The 22,974-nt window shown below is 36.9% G+C and overlaps 1 protein-coding gene across 5 annotated transcripts in view; it reads right to left on the bottom strand.

Annotated features, from left to right (window-relative positions):
- The window catches only part of LOC134845040 (brefeldin A-inhibited guanine nucleotide-exchange protein 3-like), a 35,684-nt gene extending 13,571 nt beyond the window's left edge, over nt 1–22,113 (bottom strand). For 2 of the 5 annotated variants that reach the window (XM_063861899.1, XM_063861892.1), the window contains exons 1-13: nt 21,793–22,113; nt 14,883–16,291; nt 10,870–11,138; nt 10,562–10,630; nt 9,749–10,470; nt 8,740–8,994; nt 8,270–8,557; nt 7,710–7,975; nt 3,057–3,238; nt 2,445–2,810; nt 1,105–1,789; nt 454–783; nt 7–268 (exon numbers count right to left, since the gene is read on the bottom strand). In XM_063861899.1, coding sequence (XP_063717969.1) covers nt 7–268; nt 454–783; nt 1,105–1,789; nt 2,445–2,810; nt 3,057–3,238; nt 7,710–7,975; nt 8,270–8,557; nt 8,740–8,994; nt 9,749–10,470; nt 10,562–10,630; nt 10,870–11,138; nt 14,883–14,967 — 3,779 coding nt within the window. In that variant the 5' untranslated portion in view covers nt 14,968–16,291; nt 21,793–22,113. The other 3 variants (XM_063861874.1, XM_063861880.1, XM_063861907.1) reach the window with 3 other exon arrangements.
- Nucleotides 22,114–22,974: the final 861 nt, after the last annotated feature.

The raw sequence follows: 22,974 nt of genomic DNA, 5'->3' as shown, positions 1-22,974 counted from the left end.
TAAGACCTGAATATGAACTTCCAACAATCATGGCAGTGACTTCCTATCTCCAGCCCCACACTCAGAAGGGCCTCCATGCTCAATACGTGACTGGCATGCAGCTTCATTGGCAGGCCAGGAGAGGAGGCACTTAAGGCTGTTTCATTCGAGTACTTCTTGTTGATCTTCTGACCTGTGGAGGAAGTGCACTCTCCTTGAGATGAGTGGTCGATGGCACACGATGCATTTGTGATGAGGAGGAACACGGATGAGCACAGAGAAGGCACGCCTATCAATAACAACTACCATCAAAGCTTTTTCAGTTCGTCAAATGATGCATAGTTCAATATACTTAAAGTTCCATTTAAAAAGCCACTGCTCAATTTAAGTAACACCTTCTTCATTTGCTTTGGCTTTAAACTCTTAAGAACAACTAATATCTAAACTAGGTTTCAACAATTCTGAAAACGTTACCCAAAGCACAGCTTAGCTGAGCCGCATTCCTCAATCCCTCCAGACTCAGACATATCGCCTCTCTATCTCTCTGCGTGATCTCCTTCGTCCCCTCCACAATTAACATAGCAATACTGGTCACCCCAGAGAGTGTCTTGGATCTCAATGGCTGGGCCAACACATCCAGAATAGTATCCCACACTGCCAGGAGAATTCGGCGGGAGAACTTCAGTCCAGCGTTCAGGGCCTGACTGTGCTCATTTTGTATTCGTTTCTTCAGACTGGCGTTCGTCTTGTCACTCATATGCAACATCATACCACCCAGTTCCAAATTGCCCATTCCGTCAATATCTAAAAAAAATGTTCGCGTCAATTCTATGCACTCACTTCACGTCACAATTTAGAGTAGCCATAATTAATTTTCAAAACATCGCCGAAGGCGATATTACTTAGCAGAGCCTTAGCAGCCTTCGATTATATTTATCAGAGACTGAGCAGTATTCGTTTATATTGTTTCTAGACTGACTTATTTTGTTAACGGATTAACCATTCCAAGTTTGGTTATCGTGACTTTGACACGGCTGTTATTCGCAGCAACGGTTGCATGTTAGCTCAGCACTGGAATCAATTTTGGTGTTCCAAGTTCAAGAACAAGGAAAAGGTTGCACCTACCAGTAAGCATGAGAATGAGTGCATTATTCACTCTGGGATCTTGTGTGGTGTATCCTCCCTCGCCCAGAATGTCACAAGAGATGATCAACTTGTAGAGTTCACTCAGCCAAGTAGAAGACAGGTAGACCAACACTCCGCTGTCGTGAATTTCTTCAATGAACTGTTTCTGTGTAAGCGGTAACCTCCCTCCGTTATTCTCGTAATAGTGACTACCAATCAGTTTCAAGTTCAGCAACAGGGTGTAATAAGTCGCTATGTAAACACCGTCTGCATTCAAAATCAACATCGAGTTATTGTTACTTTGCACCGAATCAGATCTCTCCAGTCCCGGTCCTCGCAATAGAAACGAGGGCTTCGACTGCTGTCTTTGGTGTTCAGCCACTTCTGCACAAAAATCTGACGCAAACTTCAACAGCGCTTGGTCAAGTTGGAACCGGTCAGTTATTCGGAGGAAGTTCGGCAATTCCGAAATCAGGTGCTGCAAGTAATCATTAGCACATTGACGTTCTTCTTCCACCTTCTCTTGAGCAAGCCGTTCCACTTCTACACGTCGTTCAAGGGCCTGACGTTCACTCTCAATGTCTGGCAGCGTTTTGGTCAGTTTTAGCCCTTGTTCTGGGTCATCTGTTATATCAAACACTTTCACTGGTCGATCCTCCCCATGTTTGTTGCTGGATTCTGTTACCTAGGACAAATTTATTCCCCATGATAGATCCAAAACAATTAAACTCATTTTCTGAACAGGACAGAGTTTCAGGGGCAGACAAAAACAGAACAGAAATGTTGAGAAAAGGAAGATAGATTTTATCATAAACCTTGTCCACACTTTCGATCAACCATTTGTCAACTACTTTTAACGAGCTCTCGGCAGCATCACTTTCATATTCAGTCAGAGGCACTTCGCCTTTAACTTGATAGTTGTAAGGAAAAGTGGCAAGATAGGGCTCGCCCTGTGCCTCAATGCTAATTTGAGAAGTGAGCTTGGAAATCATGAAGTCTGGCGATACGGGAGGAAGGTTGAACAAAAAAGCCCGCTCCTCTTCCGTTGGTTCGACTAGCATACAACTACTACTTGTGCTCATGCTCATCACTTCATCTGGTATGTCTTTCAACTGGTCACTAGGATTTGAAAGAGACTGAGATCTGGACTGTTCTTCGCGAATGGTAGCAATATTAATTGAGCCTGACTTAGTAGAAGGGTTACTATCAACTAAAGAGCCTGCTGGAGGACAACCCACTCCCTTCGAATAGTCACTCCCATTACCTTCACCATAGCACGCATTCACTAGAAAGCATCTATAGTTATATTCTAAATCACCCTCAGTCTCCTCGTGATTTACCGCAAAAGCCTGTGCGTTAAAAACCGGTCCACTCGAGTTGTTCAGTCTAAGGCTGAATGAGTCATCAAACTCGAAGCTCATTGGACTGTGCTGAATTACTCTGTTGTCTCCGGGATCCACCGATGTCATTTCATCATGATGTGGTTCCTCTTCAACTTCCGAAGACTCTTCGCGACTCAGCTCATCTAATGTTCCTAGTTGTTCATTATTCTCATTCTCGTGAAACACGTCTTCTTCGTCTTCATTTGTAACTATATTGTGAGTTTGGTGAGTCATTGTTGAGTCTTCTTCTCTTTCGTCTTCATCAGGAGTCCCGACAGAGTGAAGCTCACCGCATGACTCCGAATGTGCAGACTCGTGATCATGCTAAGCCATAGTTTAGGTATTTCAAACAATCAAAGAAACCATGACAACCGTCAATGATCGAAAAACACACAGAAGTCGCAAGAAATTCAGAAAATCAACTCGTTGTTTCAGAGATATTAAATTATTCAGATGAACTGAAACGATGTGATCAGAAACCACAGCCCAATTAAACCATTTTAAAAGTTTAAACTAACTAATAATTACCTTAATTGAGGGGTTGCAAACACTTGTAGTAAGAGCACTTACATTCACAGACTGTTCTTCATCTTCGTCAGGGGAGTCCAGCACATGGCTAAAGTCTGTCGCTAGTGCCTCCCCAGCTCCGGCGGTATTTAACGACAGGCTGCTAGACTGAACTTTTGCTGAGTTCTTGAGTTCCTCGGCTAGAGACATTTCCTCGATGTTTTTTAGACATCCAATGACAGGGGCTAAACATTAGAATTATATGCTATCGCTTAGCGTAATCAGGGCATTAAAATTCATAAAATTGCGTAAAAAAAACAGCTGAAAAGGTGTTAATGAATTCCATGACATCGAGTAAAACAACTGAGTTTCTGAAAAACTTCCAACTCTGAATTTAACAGATATCATACACCACTTTGAAGCTCTTTTTTGATTAAAAAAAACATTAAACTTGAGGTTATTTCATTAGTCCACTGGAAAATCATTAAACTGAACTGCACTAGTGAAAATTTTGTTATTTGAGATGCAACTTGCCTTTCATTTGGTAAATGTATTTGAAGTTATTTGACTTTTTCCGAGAGCACAAAAGTGACTGAAAAAGAAAAATTCAAAATTTTCATTGACACTTGAATGAACATTGGTCTAAAAGACATCAAAAATCGAAATACTACAATCACAGCGCCAAAAAAACGCAGAAGCGAAGCTACGCTTCACTTCGCAAACACTAGCCAAAACACAATAAAAAGCAGCTCTATAAAGCGCAAAAAGAAAAATTAGAAATAAGCCTCGAAATATCAAAAATTCGGCTACGTCACGGATTCGATCAGCGATCAAGAGATTTTGAGTCTCAGGCACTAACCACGGACGCTTAATGAATCTCAAACTTTAGCCACGAATAAAGCAGAGAACAGATGCTACGAAATTTCCAATGCTACCTAGAGACTGAGTCTCACGCACTAACCACTTAGCCACGGATGCTTAATAAATCACAAGCACTGGCCACAAATGAAGCAGAGAAAAGATGCTATGAAATTTCGAATGCTACAGATTGTGATTTAAGTAAAATTATCATCAAATAATAGAACACTTTTAATGATCACTTTAATTTGCGAGTTAGGTTAGAAAACAGAAGATTCGTACTAATACACTACGCCGTATAAAAACTGAGAGTGCGCAACCAAACAGAAAGACAGCCGGTTGCTGTGCAAGTAGTGCCGAAGATTCCCAAAAGAAGAATAATAAACATACATTTGAAAAATAGTCATGAATGCAAAGAAAAAGAAAAAATACTGACTAATTTTTTCGGAAAAGATTCAACTTTCGAATTTAAAAGACAAAAATATACAATCTTAAGGCTCTTTGAAGTTCTAGAAATTTATCATTAACAATTTTTTTGATAACATCAACTAATTCGAGTAAACTGGATCAATAGGTGAATTTTTCTACTCCGCTGGGAAACCTGACAATTAAAATTCATTTTTGCAACTAGAAGACGATCGCGTTTTTCGTGAACTTAACATCTCTGCTTTTCGAGAGTTGAGTTTTCAAAAAGGAACTAAGCAAAAACGACTAACAAAAAAAGCTCTTAACAACAACACAGAATCGACGCTGCACTTCGTAAGCACAAGCAAGAAAACGACAAAAAAAAACAGCTCTGAAAAGCGAAATAAGAGAAAGTACGACTTGAAAAATAAAACTTTTGCTGTTTCGGATTGCACCTCCGACCTCAACATTTGGAGTCTTACGTCCTTGCATCTGCGCCACAGGCCTCTGGAACCTTGCTAACAGTAGCCACCAATAAGGCAGCTAGATGTGCTAATAAACTGCCAATTACATGCAGCCAAAAAGTCCCTTAGCATGTAATAAATTGGAATTTATAAAGCCCCATTGGGTGTAAATTATGCATTTCAAAAGTTTTGCGAAACACTTTTCTGAGGAAACTTTCTGAAACTCAAATTCGATTTTTGTACTGTTTTATTTAAAAAAATAGCTTCTTTCGGTTCAATTGATAATCTAAAAAATGATAATCATCTATGTTAACTTATTACTCAATGAATGCCAAAAAACAGACTATTAAACTACCAATAGTGCAGGCCGCAAAAGTGTAACCAAACGAAAAGAGCACTATTATGTGCGACTTAGGTAGAAAAGAAGTAACCTTGTAGTATCACAAAAAAATAAATATCACACTTGCTGTGCTCGTGTAATTGTCAAGCAGTATCGAATGCTCTTTAGTAAATTAGCAGATATAAATCATGTTTGGTGACATAATAAGGCAGAAACAAGCTGGCCCAAAAATTGTTAAATTGGTAGAAAAATTTCGTGTTACAACAGAAGAACCTTAGTAGTGTAATAATTAATCAGGAGAGCCGTACATAACCGATACATTTAAGATTTTGCGAATTCGCGCGCGGAAAAGAACTTGTTCAGACATGATCAAATACGTTTACCCGAGAGTTAAAGTTTTGTAATCATGCCGCCAAAGGACGGTTTTTAATAGGACAGATTTCGATGCAACTATTAATTTCATAATCATGCCGCAAAACGATAGTTTTTTATTGGTTGAAATTCAATGCAGCTAGATACGTCATTGTGCGATTTAATTTGAAAACTAACCTGATTGGAAAAGACTCTGATTTTCTATATTTTCATTTTCATACAGTAGTGTAATCTGATCAATTGGTAAATTTGAAACTAAGTTTTTGCAAAGGCTATAAAACTTGATAACATAATTAAAACTGTTTCGATATACCACGGATTTATATATCTCTTCCTATCAAGAAAAGCAAAGCGCCTCAGAGAACGGTGTCAGTTATAAACAAGGAAATACCTATAAATTTACCAGTGCAATTAATTTCTGATTCCAAATCAAACGAAGCCGCTACTAAAGCCAAAGTAAGCTACTGAATCCATTCCAAGTTCGTTTATACCCCCAAAATGCAGTAGACCAAAACAACAAGCAGATTTCCTCAGACTGCAGAAGGGGAAAATCGAAACAAACTTATACTCAGTCTCAAACAAATCATTGCAAGTGTCGGTCGAGAAACAAGGAAAGAAAGGGTGATTTTCAGCTGCTGAAACATCTGGGCTGCAAAACTTGATAAGTTTTTGTTTATTTTCTATGCTCATGTTAGTCCGCGTAAATTTTAAACGCCATTTAAGCCAATTGATTGGTAATCTTAAAATTTAACAAGAAGTTATCCGTTGAACCACTACTCTCATCGAATGAAATTTTAAGATATCGGATACAAGTTTGTTATTTCCACAGAGCTAGTAGAAAACGATAAATTTATCAGGGAAAGCTTTCAGGGGAAAGCTCTCAATATTTGGATCCATGCTGCTGAGCAGTTTCTAGACTTCAGAATATAAAAATCTTAGTTCATAAAAAATTACTTCGATGATTTTTGTTCCGATTTTGGAAGCAATTGCTGAAGAGTCAGGCATTGTTTCGTTTTCTGAGTTTTTGATATATTCAAAATTGAATTAAAGATACATTTTTTGTTTGTTTCAATCAAGAACTGTTGAAGTTGAAAGCAAAAGTCAGAAGTGAATCTTAATTTAGGGTTGGGGTCTTATTTATTATTTAACCGCAAGCATGGGTTGAAAGCGGTAAATAGTGGTTTGTTCACAATCTTGTTTACCTTTTTGGTTATAGTAGTCAGTCCTGTTAAGGAAACCATTACCAATAATTGCCATTACCAATGAACTTGCGAAATGATGGATTTAATGCTACTGTAATTGCATAGATGAATACAACCTTGTATTTATTTTTTAGGCTTTTCAATCTGATTTAGATTCCCAAAAAACGCTGGCAAAAAATTATTAAGTGTTGAAACAAGCCGGTTAGAAAATGGTGATTTGTCCACACCCCAAACTCTTGAATGTCAATTAAGTCACAGAGGCTAAAAATTTAATGGTACGTTCGACAAAATAACTTTGAAAAAAATATGCCGAGAAAAGTTGGCAGTTTTAAATGAGCATTGAAATAAAATGTAAGAAGCGGTAATTGACCAACAAGACTTGAGTAGACACCTGATGGGTCGAAATTATCGTCATAAATCTTTTCAATCTTTTCAAGTTTCGCATACCCCGCGATCCTGGTTTACACACGTATGAAAATTTGTTTTCAAATTCAAATAGCACAATATGAAGTGACAAAGAGAATATAACATCAGCCATAATACTAAAAGCCGAGTAAACATTGTAAGCTGAAAAAAAAGGAAATTATACAAAATCAGAGTTAGTTTACCAGCAACATAAAACGAAGTTCATAAATCGGATGATCAAAACTTAGATAAGCCGAAAAAATTGCCTATTCAGCTTTCTTACCTAATTCTTGCCCATTTTCAACACATCTAAAACACATCTAATAGCACGCGAAAACCAAACCAGAGCCGAAGTACAAAAACCGAATTAAAAAATATATAAAAATTTTTTAAAAAATCGAAACTTCAAAACTGTGCTGGCAATATTCTGTGCTAATTGCTGAAAAATTACCTAGCTTTAATTTATAGCTTTTTAGCTCTTAAATGATTGAATATACTCGAATTGTTCACGGATTTGTGAAGAACTATTTTATATTTGTATCATTTCCGATAAATTGTTTTCTCGTTCTTTTATTATTTTGGCGTTTATTAACATTATTTTCTTTCAAGTCTCATCTTGTTTATTTACTCATTTTTTCATTTATTAGCTAAATCTGGTTGCCTGACTGACCTGGGGGCAGGACAATGGATTCGCTTGAATTCTGGTCACTCGACGCACTGGACACCCTCCCTTCTCCCCCCTGAGGTCCACCAAGTCCCTGCTTCAGAACATCTGTGATGTCCACATCTTCGTATGCTTCATCCACTCTTTCCCTCGTATCTCTGTTGCTATTAGTGGACGAGGACTGAGAATAAGGTCGATCCAACTGACCTATTGCTATAATTTCCTCGTCGAATGCTCCCTCGTTGTCATGTTGCATCGAACCGAACTCTCTCCTGCAATACGGAAACCTACCATGAACAAATTGATCCATAATGAATCTGGTAAAATTATCAGATTTGAACGATAGAAAGTTTAACAGACAGAAAAGAAACTCATTTCGCGATTAACGCTAAAAGGGTACGATAAAACATAATTACAATTTTTCAAAAGAGAAAAACCGAGTAATTCGAAGCAAATGTCTAACTGTTGTTCCAAAAGTTGGTCAAAATGTGTGCCCTTCGACATGAACAGTTGAGAAAATAGAAATTCCATAGAGTAATTGACAATGTTAGCTCAAATTATCTCACCGAAATAAGTCCTCGTCAGCTCGGCTGTGTGTGTTGAACGTTCTCTTCTGAACTAGCTCTTTAGAAAACCTCACGAACTTTTTTGTCTTGACCGACATCTCATCTGGACTCATCAGCTCCAGATTATCCGCCCATCTCGAGATGATCTCGTCTATCTGGTACTGCTGGAACCCTGCACCCCAACTGATTTTGCCCAGAGTGGTCAAGAAGGACACAATGCAACCAACTGCCTCACTGCTCACATGAGAGTTGTAGCTGTACACTGCCTCGCAGATTCCATCCATAATGCTAAATAATTTACAAATAGTCTGTTTATCTCCGCATCTTTATGTTCTTTTTCTTCAGTACTGGCGACCGTATAAGGTAATTGCTAACATTCTTCGAATTTCACAACTGTTAAGTCCCTAGATAATAGATATGAAGATTTCCACGAGTCAGCACATTCATTACACATGAAAAGATAGACTAACAGCTTGAGCAAATCAGTGTCGTAGTCTCTCCTAGCCCTGTTCTCATTGACGCGGGTGTCCTGAATAGTGGGTCCACATATGTCCAGCACCCTCATCGGGCTCTGGAAGTACTCATTGACTGCCCTCAGTGCCTCCAGCCTGTAGTTGGGCGGGGGAAACAGCAGGATTCTGTGGAACATACTCTGCAGCACTGGACGCATCGAACTGAGACATCCAACCAGTCGAAGCAGCTCGCCCGCAATGGCATAGATGTTTCTAAATTGAGTAAGGACATCTCCTTCGAGAAAAAGAAAAGCAACTCTGGTTGGGTCTTTGAATCGACCAACCAACCCTTGCAGTTTTACCACATCCGCAGTACAGTTTTAGGCGAGTGGTTTTTTACTCAATGAAACGCTCTATTCTCTTAAATGGCAGAAAAACTCAAATTTACCATACTTGGGATCAAATCATTAGATTATAGAAAACATCAATAACTCAACCAAATTAGGCAGGTTCCTTGGAATCATTTCCTTCTGCTTGAGGTTACACAGTTACGTTTCATGGTGAGTTTTGTGCCGTAACCAGAATTGTTTTGCAGGGAGCCTTTACCCACGTAGCTCTGCATGAAGTTGAGGTACAAAGTATTTGTCGGCAAATCAGCTATGATACTTTTAACCCATATTTAACCAACACATCGAGTAGGAGCACAGAAAAGAATCAACAGAGCGTAGATACTAGTTAATACTCACTCAGAATTGATAGCAACTTTTTTCGACATCATTCGAAACAGTTTGAAGAAGCTAGATCCATGCAAACATTGAATATTACACGTTAAGAAAATTTACTCAAATAAAAACTCACTCGTAATGAAAACATCAGCCCTGGATTAAAAAAACAAAAATTGAAAAGAGCCAAATTCATTAACAAAATTGAACAATCAGTGAAATGATGGACAGAGGTGAATGAAAAATCAATTATTGGATTTTATTTCATTGCTTGTGTATCATGCAATGAGTCTCGCGCTCATTACCTCGCGTTAGATCCAATCATGTTTGGCGGAGAACTCGACACGCCAGAACCTCTTCCCAGTTCGTAAGCTGAAGACCCACCAACTACTGGACCTGCTATTGACCCTTTGCTCGAACCCGTCGCTACATTCTCACTAGCCTCATGCGTATTTGATACCGTCTTCAGGTTTCTTGGGTTTCCAAGAATTGATATTAAAGTTGGGCACAAATTCTGCCAAACAAACTCAAGGAACTGGGGTGAACAATTGATGGAATTTGGCAGACATCGGAGCCCTGTAAGTAAACTATCGAGACATAATTCCAATTTCTGCGAATTCAGTACCACCGTGGATGAGTTTGATGATTCTTGAAAGGATTCCACTTTCGTTACTAAATATTTAAGGGTTTCTATTACGTCATTGCGTAGTAAATTCATGCCCTTCTGTTGAGCATGCACAAAGTGATGACTTTCCAGCTCAGCCGAAAACTGATTGCTTTCAGTTTGATGATATCCCTCTTCGGTGATTTCCTCATTTTCTGCCGCCTTGTTGCACCCGGTACATAGTGGTACATCCATTTGGGCCTCAGACTGCCTGGCGTTTAGTTGGGACTTGATAGTGGCTGCACAGCTGGACTTCTTATCGTGCAGCTGGTAGCAGATGTTGCTGATCATCTGAAGAAGAGTGCCTCTGATGGCAGTCCTGGTACCACTCAGGAGACTCGTTTTCTGCACTGCCAAGCATAGCTGAAAAACATCGCAACCGAAAATCTCGCTACCAGTATTAGCCAGAACGTGACATTTCATGCGAAGTTTGAGTAATGTAGTCAAAACTCACCTCAACGGCTGAACACATGCTTCTTTCTGTAATATGAAAGGCGTCAGAATTGAAGAAATTGAGAAGAAACTATAACACAAATTAAACGTACAACAATGAGTTCTACTTTTGTCACTTATAGACGGAACCGAAATACAGAAGAGTGAACAGTATTACATTATAACTTTTATTGAAAATGTGCAACAAATTTTGGGACTAGCTACTGCACATTTTTGGATATGAAACTTCAGCAGCAGTCCCGGCCGATTGTGTCTATTGTGGTCACCAATGTATTGCATAAAAATTGCTGATAGGTGACTGTAACTGACCTTCATGATTGCGACCAGCACATCATCTGGCAGCTGTGGACAACTGTTGAGACAGCTGAGCACCTGTGCCGTCATCTGCTCCTCGTACTTCTCCTCCTGAGTGAGGGAGAAAAACCTGGCATCGGTGACTAGCTTCTTCAGACCATCGATCGCATACCCACAAAGCTTGCTGTTCTTCGAGTCCAGTGCCAGAAGAAGGGGCACCATGCTCGTTGTTCTCAACTCTGTTTTCGGAATCATGTTCACCTGCTCCTCGTTCTCCAGCAATTCTAAACACTTAATGCGTTCACGACGTATCTACACGATTGAACTCTAAGCTCACAAAAACTATGGTTTTTAACTATGAGCAAACGGCTTGACACTGTAGTCTTCAATTTCTATCTATTATTATCATTATTATGGGCAAAAATAATTTACTTTTAAGTAAAATTTTTAAATTTGCCACCTGCCCTGCTTTCTCTTTACAACCTTGCCCCTTGCTTCCATGGGGGCGACAGATGGCATCCATTTCACCGCACCTGGTCCCACCGGATGACTCTGGGACCACTCCAACCGTGGTCGAAGCGAGATTCAACCCACGACCTTCATGTTGAAGATCGTGCATTTTACACACTGTCGCTCCATTAAAAGGAATAACTATGCAGAGGTGAGCCGAAACTCAACGCCACTAGCCGCTAAGTCGAAACAAGAAATACCTAGATCTACCAAAATTTTCCTTTGTTTGTCTCAAATTGTCTTCGGTTGCGACATTTACATTGCGACAAAACTTTCAAAGCGGTAAGTAGCAAAGCCGACGATACTTGAGCAGAAACTCGTTGAGTCGACAAAAAAGTTTTCATACTTAACTTAAATACTCTAACAAATTTTAAGTCCCCCCACAAAAAACACGCATAAAAAACACACACGTTTTTTTTATCTCACCAAGCGGCGCAATAAGGTGCCACTTTTGTTCAAAAAAAAATAAGTAGAAAAAACATGAAAAAAACCAAAGAAACCAAAACGTTCGTATACTCAATAAAAAATACAAGGGGACGAGTAAAACATGTAGATAGATGTTTGATAATTTTGTGGAATTTGTTTTACTTAAGCTGGATGTAATGGGTAGTTTCAAAAAATGGACTTTACCGAAACCTTAGTTGCTTTTCTACTTAAGTAAGTGAGAAGAAGGAAACTTTTTAAGAAATTGCTATCTTCCCAAATACATAAAAATTTTCTCACAAAAAAAAGGAGTCGCCGCTTCTGTAGGAAAATGTCTCCCAACCGGTTCTTTCGATTGAACCCTTCATCTCAAATTTGACAGCATAGTTCCTATGAAAATCAGAAAGATTTGAAAAACACGGTCAAAAGTTCAAACACTTGATTTTCCGAAATCCATCAGCGCCTAAACAAACAATAATAACAAAACCGGGTTTCTGATTGAACCTGAGAACTTAACGTAAGAATTGGCAGGGTAGTTTTCGAGAAGTCAAAGAGTTTCCAAAAAAGGGTTAAAAAATCAAAAACTTTACTGTTCCATGAATCATACCTTTTTGTGTAAAAATCTGAGTCGATTGAACGCAAATTGAAGATTTGAGAGTTTCATTTTCGAAAAAAAGTCAGTCAAATAGTTTCAACAGACGGTACAAAAACCAATTATTGACATTCCGAGTGCCAAAACTTTCTGCTGAAATTTTTTTGGCATAGCCACTAAGCAGATGAGCTTCCCCTAACGCAATCTATCTACTGAACCCCAATATCTTGAATTTGGGAGAAAACGAAGAAAAAAGTCCAAAAATATGGGTTTAACATTCTCCCTCCCCACACACTTTTTCGAAGGCTGTAGACAGTACACTAAAGTACAAAGACCCACGGAGTTTAAGCAGGCACATAGGGGAATAGACGCTCTTTTCTTTGATCCGATTTTTTTGAAATTCGGTAGAGTAGTTTTCTACTAAACTAAAATTTTGTTTAAAAATAAAAAAATCCGAATGCGTCTCAAAAAAGAAAAAAAAACCCAATCCTATACCATTTTATTTTTAGAATACCTGATTTTGTTAAGCAGGAAATCTTTGCTGTCCAAATTACAAAATATAAGTTGACGAAGCCGATGCAACATTAGCCGAAAAAAAACTTATTCAAAATCATACGTAGTAAAACGACAAATTACACAACTTCCAATTATCGCAAAAAAAATACAATGAAAGTAAAATCCATGCTTAACAAATTAGGTTGATAAAAACTAGTACCAGATAATAAAAAATCGGAAAATGAAACGACGGAAACTAAGACGAAAACTATGAATCCGATAAAATCTAAGTTTTTCATTGAATTTATCTGAGAAAATAATAACTGTCCCAAGCGAACTCCACCTATTAACTTAACTACCATGAGGTACTTTTAATTAAACTTCCAAGAAATTGAGCATGTCTTGAAATTTACCATTCCTAAAATAACCATTCTGTGACCAAAGTTATTTACGGGAAAAAACCTTGTACCCGGTTGCAATACCGTTGCCCTTACCTATCGCAAGGGTAATTACCATCTTCCAAAAAACAAATTGGCTTTCTCAAATCTTCATTCAATAACTTTCAGTTATCGCTTGGTTGTCAGAGGAGAAAAGGAGCTCCGTAACTTTTGCGATAAAACAAGCTCAAGATTGCATTGCTGATGTTCATTGCACACCATTAGCATTGCTGATGTTCAATGAGACAAAAACGCGTCGCTAAACAATCCCCCGAATACTGAGCAAATTTTCATATCCACTATTATTCATATCCAAAAGCATAAAAGTCTGCATAAAAACGAACCAGCAAAATTGAACACTGAGGTGAGCTGAGATTGGCAATACTTGCAATACAACTAGATCTTTCAAAATGAAAGAAAATAGTTGTAAAAAAACATGATCAAACAAAAATACAAAATCAGCATCGGAACAAAACTAAACAGGCGGTGACAAAGCCAAAAACACCTGAGCTCGTCTTCTTAAAATCAAAACAAATTTAAAAATTTTACGTATACCTTCCCCTCATGACACACACAGGCACACAAACTTTTTCAGCGCATCAAATGACGCAAAACGAAGCTACTAAGCCTATATCAAACAAGCCAAAACCTATTGAACCGGAAAAAAAACAAAAAAACAAAACGAGATTTCAACAAACCGAGTGGTAAAGGTACAGTGCAACCAACTTAAAAAGTGCGGAGCAGATTGTAAATTGTGTTTCCTTTGAAACGATGCAAAATTGGACCACTAAATCGATAAACAAAAAAAGGCCGAAATATTATGGGTCGAATAAATTTCTAAGTCAAACAAAAACAGCAATACGAAGTCAAGGTAAGTAAAAATACAAGTTGAAGGAGTAAATCAAACACTCAAAGCAACTTTAATAAGAAAGTGCCACCAAAACGATTCAAAAATGTGGCAAATACGCCAATAAAAGATAAGGAGACAAATAATTGAGCTACAATTTTAATTGAAACAGAATATTTCTCAGGCGGATTCGCTACTTCCAGGCTAAGTGAGCTGGGAACGCTAAAAACTTAAATAATTATGAAACAAGGTACCACTACAGATGAGTCCAGAAAAGTTATGTGAACAAAGTTATTTACGGTAAACAAAATCCACTACCCGATTGCAATACCCTTGCTTATCGCAAGGGTAATAAACCATTATGCCAATAAAAGAAAAGAAAAACGAATCGAACAAAAATGGAAAACAAATAAAGGAATTATACAAAATTAAAGTAGGTACAAATTTGAAAGACGTTTTAATGAGAAAAATTAAGCAAAAAAACGAACATTTACTCATCGAAAATGAAACGAAGTCCGACCGGTAACTCAACCCGACTATATGATCCCCGGGCACGCGCTTTACCACGCGACTAAGTGGGGAGACACCTTGAAATTAATTAGGTTTTCTTAAAAAGCGCAAAATCTAAGATTTGTAAGAAAACATTTTTAATGGATAAAAGGGAGTCTTGTTCTCGATTACACGTTACTTGCTCTAGCAAGTGATATAAACGATTTGTTCTTACCGACAGCAGTTGTGCATGACTCCTTGATGGCTTTGTTCTTGGCAACTGCCGGATCCTTCGCCAACAGACACAGCGCTGTCTCCATGTTGATTCACACAAAGACAACAACTTATCAAGATTTGAAATTTCTATCGATTTAAATAACTCCACTGGAACTCCATCGAATTTCCATCGCTACGGCTCGAATAAAATTGATTTGTGAAGCACACTCATATGATAAACTGAAAAGTAAACAAAAAATGTTTGTTTTAACAATAAATAAATTCTAATAAAGAAAAATTAGGAGATAAATTCACCCGGTTAAAATGACTATTTTCAGTTTAAAATGAATGGACAAGCAGTTTCACGTGGTTTGCAAAAATAAGCCAGTAGACCGCTAAAAACTACTATTCTCAAAGAGACAACAGTTTTTAATATGAGCCAAAAGCTGCAATTTATACACAAAATAAATAATGTGCAACTATGTAAAAAAAAAAACTGATAAAAAACTATTTAGATCTATTTCATCCAGAGCTTTGTTACACGAGTTTCTTTTTCTTCCTCTTAATAGTTAAAAAGGATGCATTTCATTAAAAGGATCAATCGGGACCACTTGTTTCCAACCAGTTGTGTCCTTTCAACGTTGACACAACTCCTAGAAGCCAGCATACTATATCTTTAATCCACTCTATTGCACATTCAATGGGGTGGTTCAAAATGACACATGCACGAAAACTCAGTCACCGTAAAATACTCTAAATCACTTCCTGCAAAAAGAGCAAATCATATGATTGCAAGCGATCATTTAGTTTCGCTAACTAATTGAAAGGACCATGCGCACAAAACGTTCCATTATTTTTTAAAATATTTATACCGTGAAAAAACTGTTTACTTAACGTTATATATTTAATCTAGAGTAAAATTACAGCATCTTTGTAAAAGAAAAATGAACAGCATCTTTAAGTTCAAATGGTCAGATGAAGAAAGAAAATGAGTTAGTGCCAGGAAGGATCAATTAAATACTTTTCTAGCATTCGATCTAAGTTCAAGACTTTCGTCATTAGTCTTTGGTTCTTTATGAAAGCAATCCTACTGCAACTCTACGCTAGCCAAAAGTCTCAAGTCTCATTTGATCCATCAGAAGTAGTTCAAAACGTTTCTGGCTAAATAGAATTGTTTAGTTCCATGTGGTTATAGTTTCTTTGTCTCCATTAACCTGACTTCTTTGTCCATCTGTGTTAATTTCGTATCAATTTCGCCCATTCTATTCGATTTTTCTTTTACTTTGGCTGCGAACAAATCTAAGTCGTTTCTGAAAGTGGCCAATTTTTCTTCATGTTTCTTCTTCTTTTCAGCCGCTTTTCCGTCATCGTACAAATATATGACCGCCAAAAGACCAATGACAACTACATATAGAAATAGGTCTGCGCCTGAAACAAAATATCAAATACTGAATACGCGAATATTGTACGCACAAACTAAGCAGTTGTTTTTTAATTGTTGCTTCTGGAAAAGTGAAGCGTCATAATGAATGTTAGGAATATTGCCATTTTTATCGTTTTTGAGGTACTAGGTAAGCGACCATAGAAAATTAAAAGTAAGAAGCAGATCAATAATTTTTGCTAAGTTTGATCATTTTTACAAATTCAAATGAAACGCGTATATCTGCTGTCCAAATGTCTTCCACGTCGTTTTTAGCAAAAAAAAAATCAAATGCAAGTTTTACTCACTTTTACAAGTTTGATCATTTTTGCTTGCAAATGCATCAAAAAAGAAAAGTATGGCAAGCTAGCAAAAACAAAACTTAACTTAATCGAAAACTTTCCGAATAAAGAAAAAAAACGTTCGGAAAATATCAAAAATAAAACTATGTCTATCAAAACATTCTTAAGTTTACACGCGTTGAGTAGAAAAAAACTTTTAAAACTCGAAATTTCGATTTTCGAATGTTTTCGAGCATCACATTCCCCCTCAGTATACACGCGAAATACATACTATCGTTTTTCATCAAACAATTCAATGTCACGCGACTTAGCCGAAATAAATTAATGAAAACCTTTTAAGCCTTTCAATTAATGGAAACCTTTTGCAACACCCCTACCTATCGCATGGATAAACAATTTACAACTTGAAACTTGTATTTTGATTAACTTAAAGCTTTCATTTTGATTATCTCTTTTCGAGCGTTCTGGCACCATTGAAATATGGTTTAATTTGAAATTGAAAACACCCGATTTCTAGGCCCTCTGCAACATTGATGCAGACAACACTAGGGTAGACGGCAAACCAGCCGACAAAAAATGCTGTAAAAGCTTTTGAGCTATAAAAAAAAAGTTTTTCACCCCACCCCTCCAAGAGCACGAATGCAACAAAAACTATTTTGGCCCTTCAAACGACAAATTATGAGGCAAAAAAATAGATATAATACCAGCCGAAACAATTTGAGCCAAAAAAAAATTGAAGAGAAAAACAATCAGCGAAGAAAGAAAACAATAAAAATTCGAATGGAGCGGCCATTTAAATCCATAAAGGCTCCGAAAAGATCGGTTGCCGTGCATTCCATCAGAACAGACAAGCCAACTGATCAAAGGATTTTGTGAAACTAGTTCTGAACCGGAAAAAGTCTATTTTTCGATTGGATGACGCTCGCTAATCGCAAGTGTAAAAGAGTCAATGAACGCAAGTAAACACAAAAAAAATATATGTATTGAACTTGAAGCTCTTTGAAATCCTAGGAAAATTATGATTGACACTTTTTCATACAATTACGCTATTTTAGAAAAAAGCTAAATGGGAAGCTATAGTTCGCCATTTTTTGTTCATTAAAAAGAATAACTTTCCTTCCATTTTGCAAGTCGAGGGGTAAAAAAATCCAAGATAAAACTACAAAAAAACTCAAAATTGAGAATGACTAATTTTATGGCTTTTTCTTGGAAAAAACACGATCCAATTAAGTTCAATCGCTTCGTTCCTTGACTTTTCATCACTCACAGTCAATTAGATTTTTGGTTTTTAAGTAAATTTTTAAAACTTTTATATATTTTTTTAAAATTTTTTTAAGATTAATTTGGAGCCTAGTTTCAATTTTTCAAGTAAAACAAGGAAACTGCACAAACGATTTTTTTTTTTGGCAACTTCTGCAATTTTACATGAATTACAGTATTCGTATCAATCCGTGATACTTGCTCATTAATCGACTACTCTCATTTATTTGTAGCACAAATCACAAACTAAACATGTTGGCTCAAATTAACAATTTGAATCTACCAGAATTTTCCAAAAATGTGAAGTGAAACATCAATTAACACAGAGGCGAAGCTGCGCTCCGCAAACACTTTCGAGAACACGACCAAAAAGCAGTTTCATCAAGTGAAGTAAGAAAAAGTAGAAATAAGCCTCGAATTAGCAAAAACTCGGCTACGAGTAGGATTCGAATTTGCGACCAACTGCAATCGAAAAAATTTCAGTCTCACACTATCCACTCAGCCACGCAAGCTTAATAACCGACTAATACTAGTCACGAAAAAAGCAGCTACATATGCTAATAAATTGCCAATGCTATACCGCAAAAGTGGCACCGAATACAAGTAGACTCACATTTGCAAGTAACAATTTGGAATATAACAAACTAAAGGTATCCAAACTAACTTTGCATGTAACAAAACGCAAAGCCTAAAGCCACATTATGGATAAATTATGCATTTCAAAAAATTGCGAGATATATAGAGTTAGAAAATCTCTGAAATCGAGTTTTAATTTTTGTTACGTTAATTGAAACAAAATACTTTTTTTGGTTCATTTGATGAATCAAAAAGGCATCAACTGTGTTAACTTATTATTTTTCGAATCCCAAAGAGCATGCTATGAAAAAGCTGTAAAAGTGCCTCAAAAATGGCACCAAAATTTGCAACTTAGGTTGGAAAAAAGAAGGTTCGTACTAATACACTCGCTTCGCAATTGTAAGAAATGTATTGATTGACGACAGATGATTATTTTCGTGGTTCAAACCTTGTGATAGATTGAACAAGGTGTGATCAACAAAAAGCATCTGAATGATAAACTTGTAGCGCTTTTTTTCTGTATGTAACTTTCATCTAATATTGTCTTCGACATTACAGCCCATAAACAAAGCTGATTTAAGTTATCAGGACAAAATGAACAAAAATTAAGCTTATAAACGCGTTTTTCTCAATTTGGGCAAGGATAAGTCAAAAAGCGAAGAGTACAAAAATTGCTTGGAATTTCACCAAAACTATCATGGAGTATTTTACTTTGCAAAACTTAGGGCTCAAATTTTACTCCCAAAATAGGATAATTTTGGCTTTTTAAAATAATCAAGAATTACGCTAAAACTACCAAGATAATTGAAGAAAAAGCTATAATAAAAGAAGCCTTTCACTAGGCCCAACAGAACTCTAGAAGATTAAAATCTCCAAACAAATGCGCAAAAAGTTTAATTTTTGTTTCTAGCATTTTTTTGGACTGTATAAGAGGCTTCTTTTGTATGATTTTCTTGTCGATTAACTCGGTAGTTTTATCGTAAATTTTGACACAGAGGCGAAACCGCGTTTCGCAAGCAGAAGCAAAAAAAATTGACAAAAAGTAGCTTTTAAAGGTCAAACATTAGAAAAAAAAGAAAAGGAAAATTTATGAGACAAAAAACTCTGATAGGTTTCGGTATCGAATCCTTGATCTCGAGATTGAGAATCAACCGTCCTAGCATCTGCACCCTGGTCGCTTCACAGTTTTCAAACAATAGCCATCAAAAAATTCAGCATGTTATTGCAGCAAAAAAAAAACAGACTAGGGTCCAGTCACAGCTGGAGATAATTGATTGATGTCTTAACCTCAAAGCTGGCATTTTGGAGAAATTGAGCGAAGTCCACGAAATTGGTCGAAATCACCCTTATTGGATGTTTTGCCATGTCTATAGCAGATTCCTTGGCAGATTTGGCAGAATCAGCCTATGCAGTGGATACACCTACAACTTGTTCTTTAAATTGAATCCTTAAAAGCTCATAAGTTTCAATAAATCAGAAAAAATTATCTTTTTCGTTCAAAAACTGCTGTTTTAAAATATTGGGACCTAGTCACTGAAACAGCAAAATTTCATAGCACATCCTCCTTTGATTGAACTTCAAATCTCAGATCGGCAGACTAATTTTTGAGAACAATCTAAGTTTCTAAAAAACAAGCAATACTTCAAAATTTGGGCAATTTTTAGAAGCATAAATTATTTTCCCTCAAAACTTAGGGCACAACTTCTTATGCAGAGAAAACTTGCACAATCTGTTCCTTTGATTGAAACCTTATATTTAGATTCTGGGGCGTGGCTTTCGAAAAAAGTCAAGTTTCCGAAAAAACTAGCAGATCTCCTATAAACTTTTATACAAAAAAAAACTTTTTCAAAAATTTAGGACAGCATCAAAATTAAAAAATCTGCACAAACTATTCTATTTAATGTTCCGTCAAAAACAAATTTGGCAAGGTAATTTCCCAGAAAAGTTCCAAAAAATGAGCAAAACCTCAAAAATTTGACATTTTCTATGGCAATTAATTCAAAAATTGGTTGAAATGTCAAATATAAGACGTCTCAAATCCATTGCTGATTGCGTGCTAAATTTAGTAGAATCCGTTGATGCTGGCGATGACCTAACACTTGTTCTCCGGTTTCTCCCTTAATCTCAGATTGTGCACCGTAGTTCTACAGAAAAACAAACACAATTCCAACAAAGGGTCAACATTATTAAAATTGGATTTTTCTAAAACCAAAACAGATTTTCTACCAATATACAAACAAAGCGAAAAAAAAGAGCAAAAAATTTCACGCAGCTTAATCTTTCAATTCAGCCCTTACAGATTTGGCAGGGTAGTTTCCAACAAAAGTTTTCGAAAAATGGTTAAAAATTTCATTAAGTAGACTTTTCCTAGGTCAAAACTAATTTTCTACAAGTAGTAATGGTGTAGCTTCTAATGCAGACAGAAATGCTGCTACCTTTTCTTTCTTTTGAACCCTTAATCTCAGATTTGGCAGAATGTTCGTAACGAAAAATCCAAAAATGGTCAAAACTTCAAAATTAGACAATTCATAATTCTATGATTCTTTTCCACAAAAATAAAGGCGTAGCCGTTTTCAGTTATGCAAGGGGGATTTCGAACACCATTTCTTGCGATTGAACGTTTGATCTCATATTTCTTTTTCGGCACGGTAGATTTCGAGAAAAAAATACTTACGAAGAAACGATCAACAGTTCATAATTTGGGCATTTTCTAAGGCCATTTAAATTTTCAATAAAAACAAGGCGGAGCAGCTGATGTAGGTGAGATTCCAACAAATTTTCCTTTTTTTTTGAAGTCTTTGATGAATTCTGATTTGGTAGTCTTTGAGTAAATGAAAAAAAAAATGCGTCAAGAATTCCTCCAGCTTCAAGTTTCGAACGCCGGGTGATTCGGTAAAAAGACTAGCAAAATCTACGGCACACAGGGAAGTAGACGGTCTTTCCATCGATCCAGTTTTGCGAAAATAATATTGCCACCAAAAGAAGCTCCAATATTTGCGACTTGGCTTAGAAAAAAGTGAACTTCGTATTAAGACACTACTCTCCGGTTGTGTAATTAACTGAAAAAAGCAACTTTAATCATGTTTGGGAAAAAAATTTGGGATCCAAATTTTGCAAAGTAAATCAAATCATGATAATTCCGGCCAAAATCTAAGCAACTTTTGATCTCTTCATTTTTTTCTAACCTGTATCCAATTTGAGAAAAACGCTTCCCATAAAGTTTCCCATGTTGTTCGTTCTGTCCGGTTAATTTAAATCAGCACAGTATAAAAAGATTGTTTAATTCATTAAAAGTAAGCCATAATTGAGAATAGTGCATGAGCTTCGGTAAACAGCTTATAGTCAATGTATTGTATTGCGTGGCCGTTCACCTGTCTGTACTGCGCGCTTCTCGGTGAGCGGGGCGATGACCTGTGGCTTCTTCTGGTTGTTCTGCCAGGCAAGACACGTCACCTGCACCTTGTGACTACTCTGGCCAATCGGAGCCAGGATCCAAGTGCGCAGCAGAGTGTTCGTCTCTGCAGCTGCTACCATTAGTTTGGCTGCAGGTTTCACCAGCTGCTTGATTGCAACTACAAGGATCTTCTGCAACGGAAGTGGGGCCACCATATTGCTGATAAGTTCTAAGGGTCAAAGTGAGGTCAGCATTTCTCAACATCTAAGGACATCAGTCGATCATAACAATTATCTGCAAAACTGCCCATTCAACTACAAGTTAATACTTTCATAGCCACGATAATTAACAAAGACGAAGTGGAGCAAAACAAAACTACCAGCAAGAAAAATTTCATTAGTTTTTCTTACCGAGCAGTCACTAAGACAACAACACTTGCGTAGGCGACCGTTTAGCCAAAAGCACAAAATTCCTTTAATTTTTTTGTCATAACAAAACTTAGAGCTATTCAGTATGCGGCACGATTTAAGTAAAAAAAAACAGAGAACGTGTTGTAATTAGAGTTTGACAAGTAACAGAATGATTTTACATTTTAATACACAAGTGTTGGTCAGAAGAATAAAAAATCCATACATTGGGGTGTCACCCGGCAAAAAATTAGGCGATAGTCTTGGCTAATCAAACTTCCCAGAAAAAAATCAAATTAATACGCATCGAAAAAAGATCCGACTGGCATTCAAACCCCAAACATTACGAGTGTGGGCGTTAGACCAAGCTAGAATGGACCTCCAAGTTGTTAAGATTCCCTAAGAAACCAAGTTCAATTTCTTAAAGAAATCTAAGAAGACTTTGTTAACTGGAAAAACAAGTAATTTGCTCTCGCAAGAAAAAAAAAGACCTCAGCATCCATGCTATGGTATTGAATTGAGCTAATGAATGACAATAGCAACAAAGCTTAGTTTGAAAATTCAAAGATGACGTAATTGATCTTTCTCATGACCCCGTTAGAGGTTCTCTCTCTCTCACTATAGTTCTACTTTTTTTAAATATATACTTCTTATATAATTTTTTCAAACAACAATTCACAGCTAGTAGAAACTGTAACACTTTTTACTTCGTCAATTTTCTTTTATAACATACATAAAACTTTATACACAGG

This window comes from Symsagittifera roscoffensis, chromosome 1 (genome assembly GCF_963678635.1).
Source record: "Symsagittifera roscoffensis chromosome 1, txSymRosc1.1, whole genome shotgun sequence".
Taxonomy (NCBI): domain Eukaryota; kingdom Metazoa; phylum Xenacoelomorpha; order Acoela; family Convolutidae; genus Symsagittifera; species Symsagittifera roscoffensis.
Note: the sequence above shows the minus strand (reverse complement) of the source record. Positions and strands in the feature narration are given on the sequence as shown.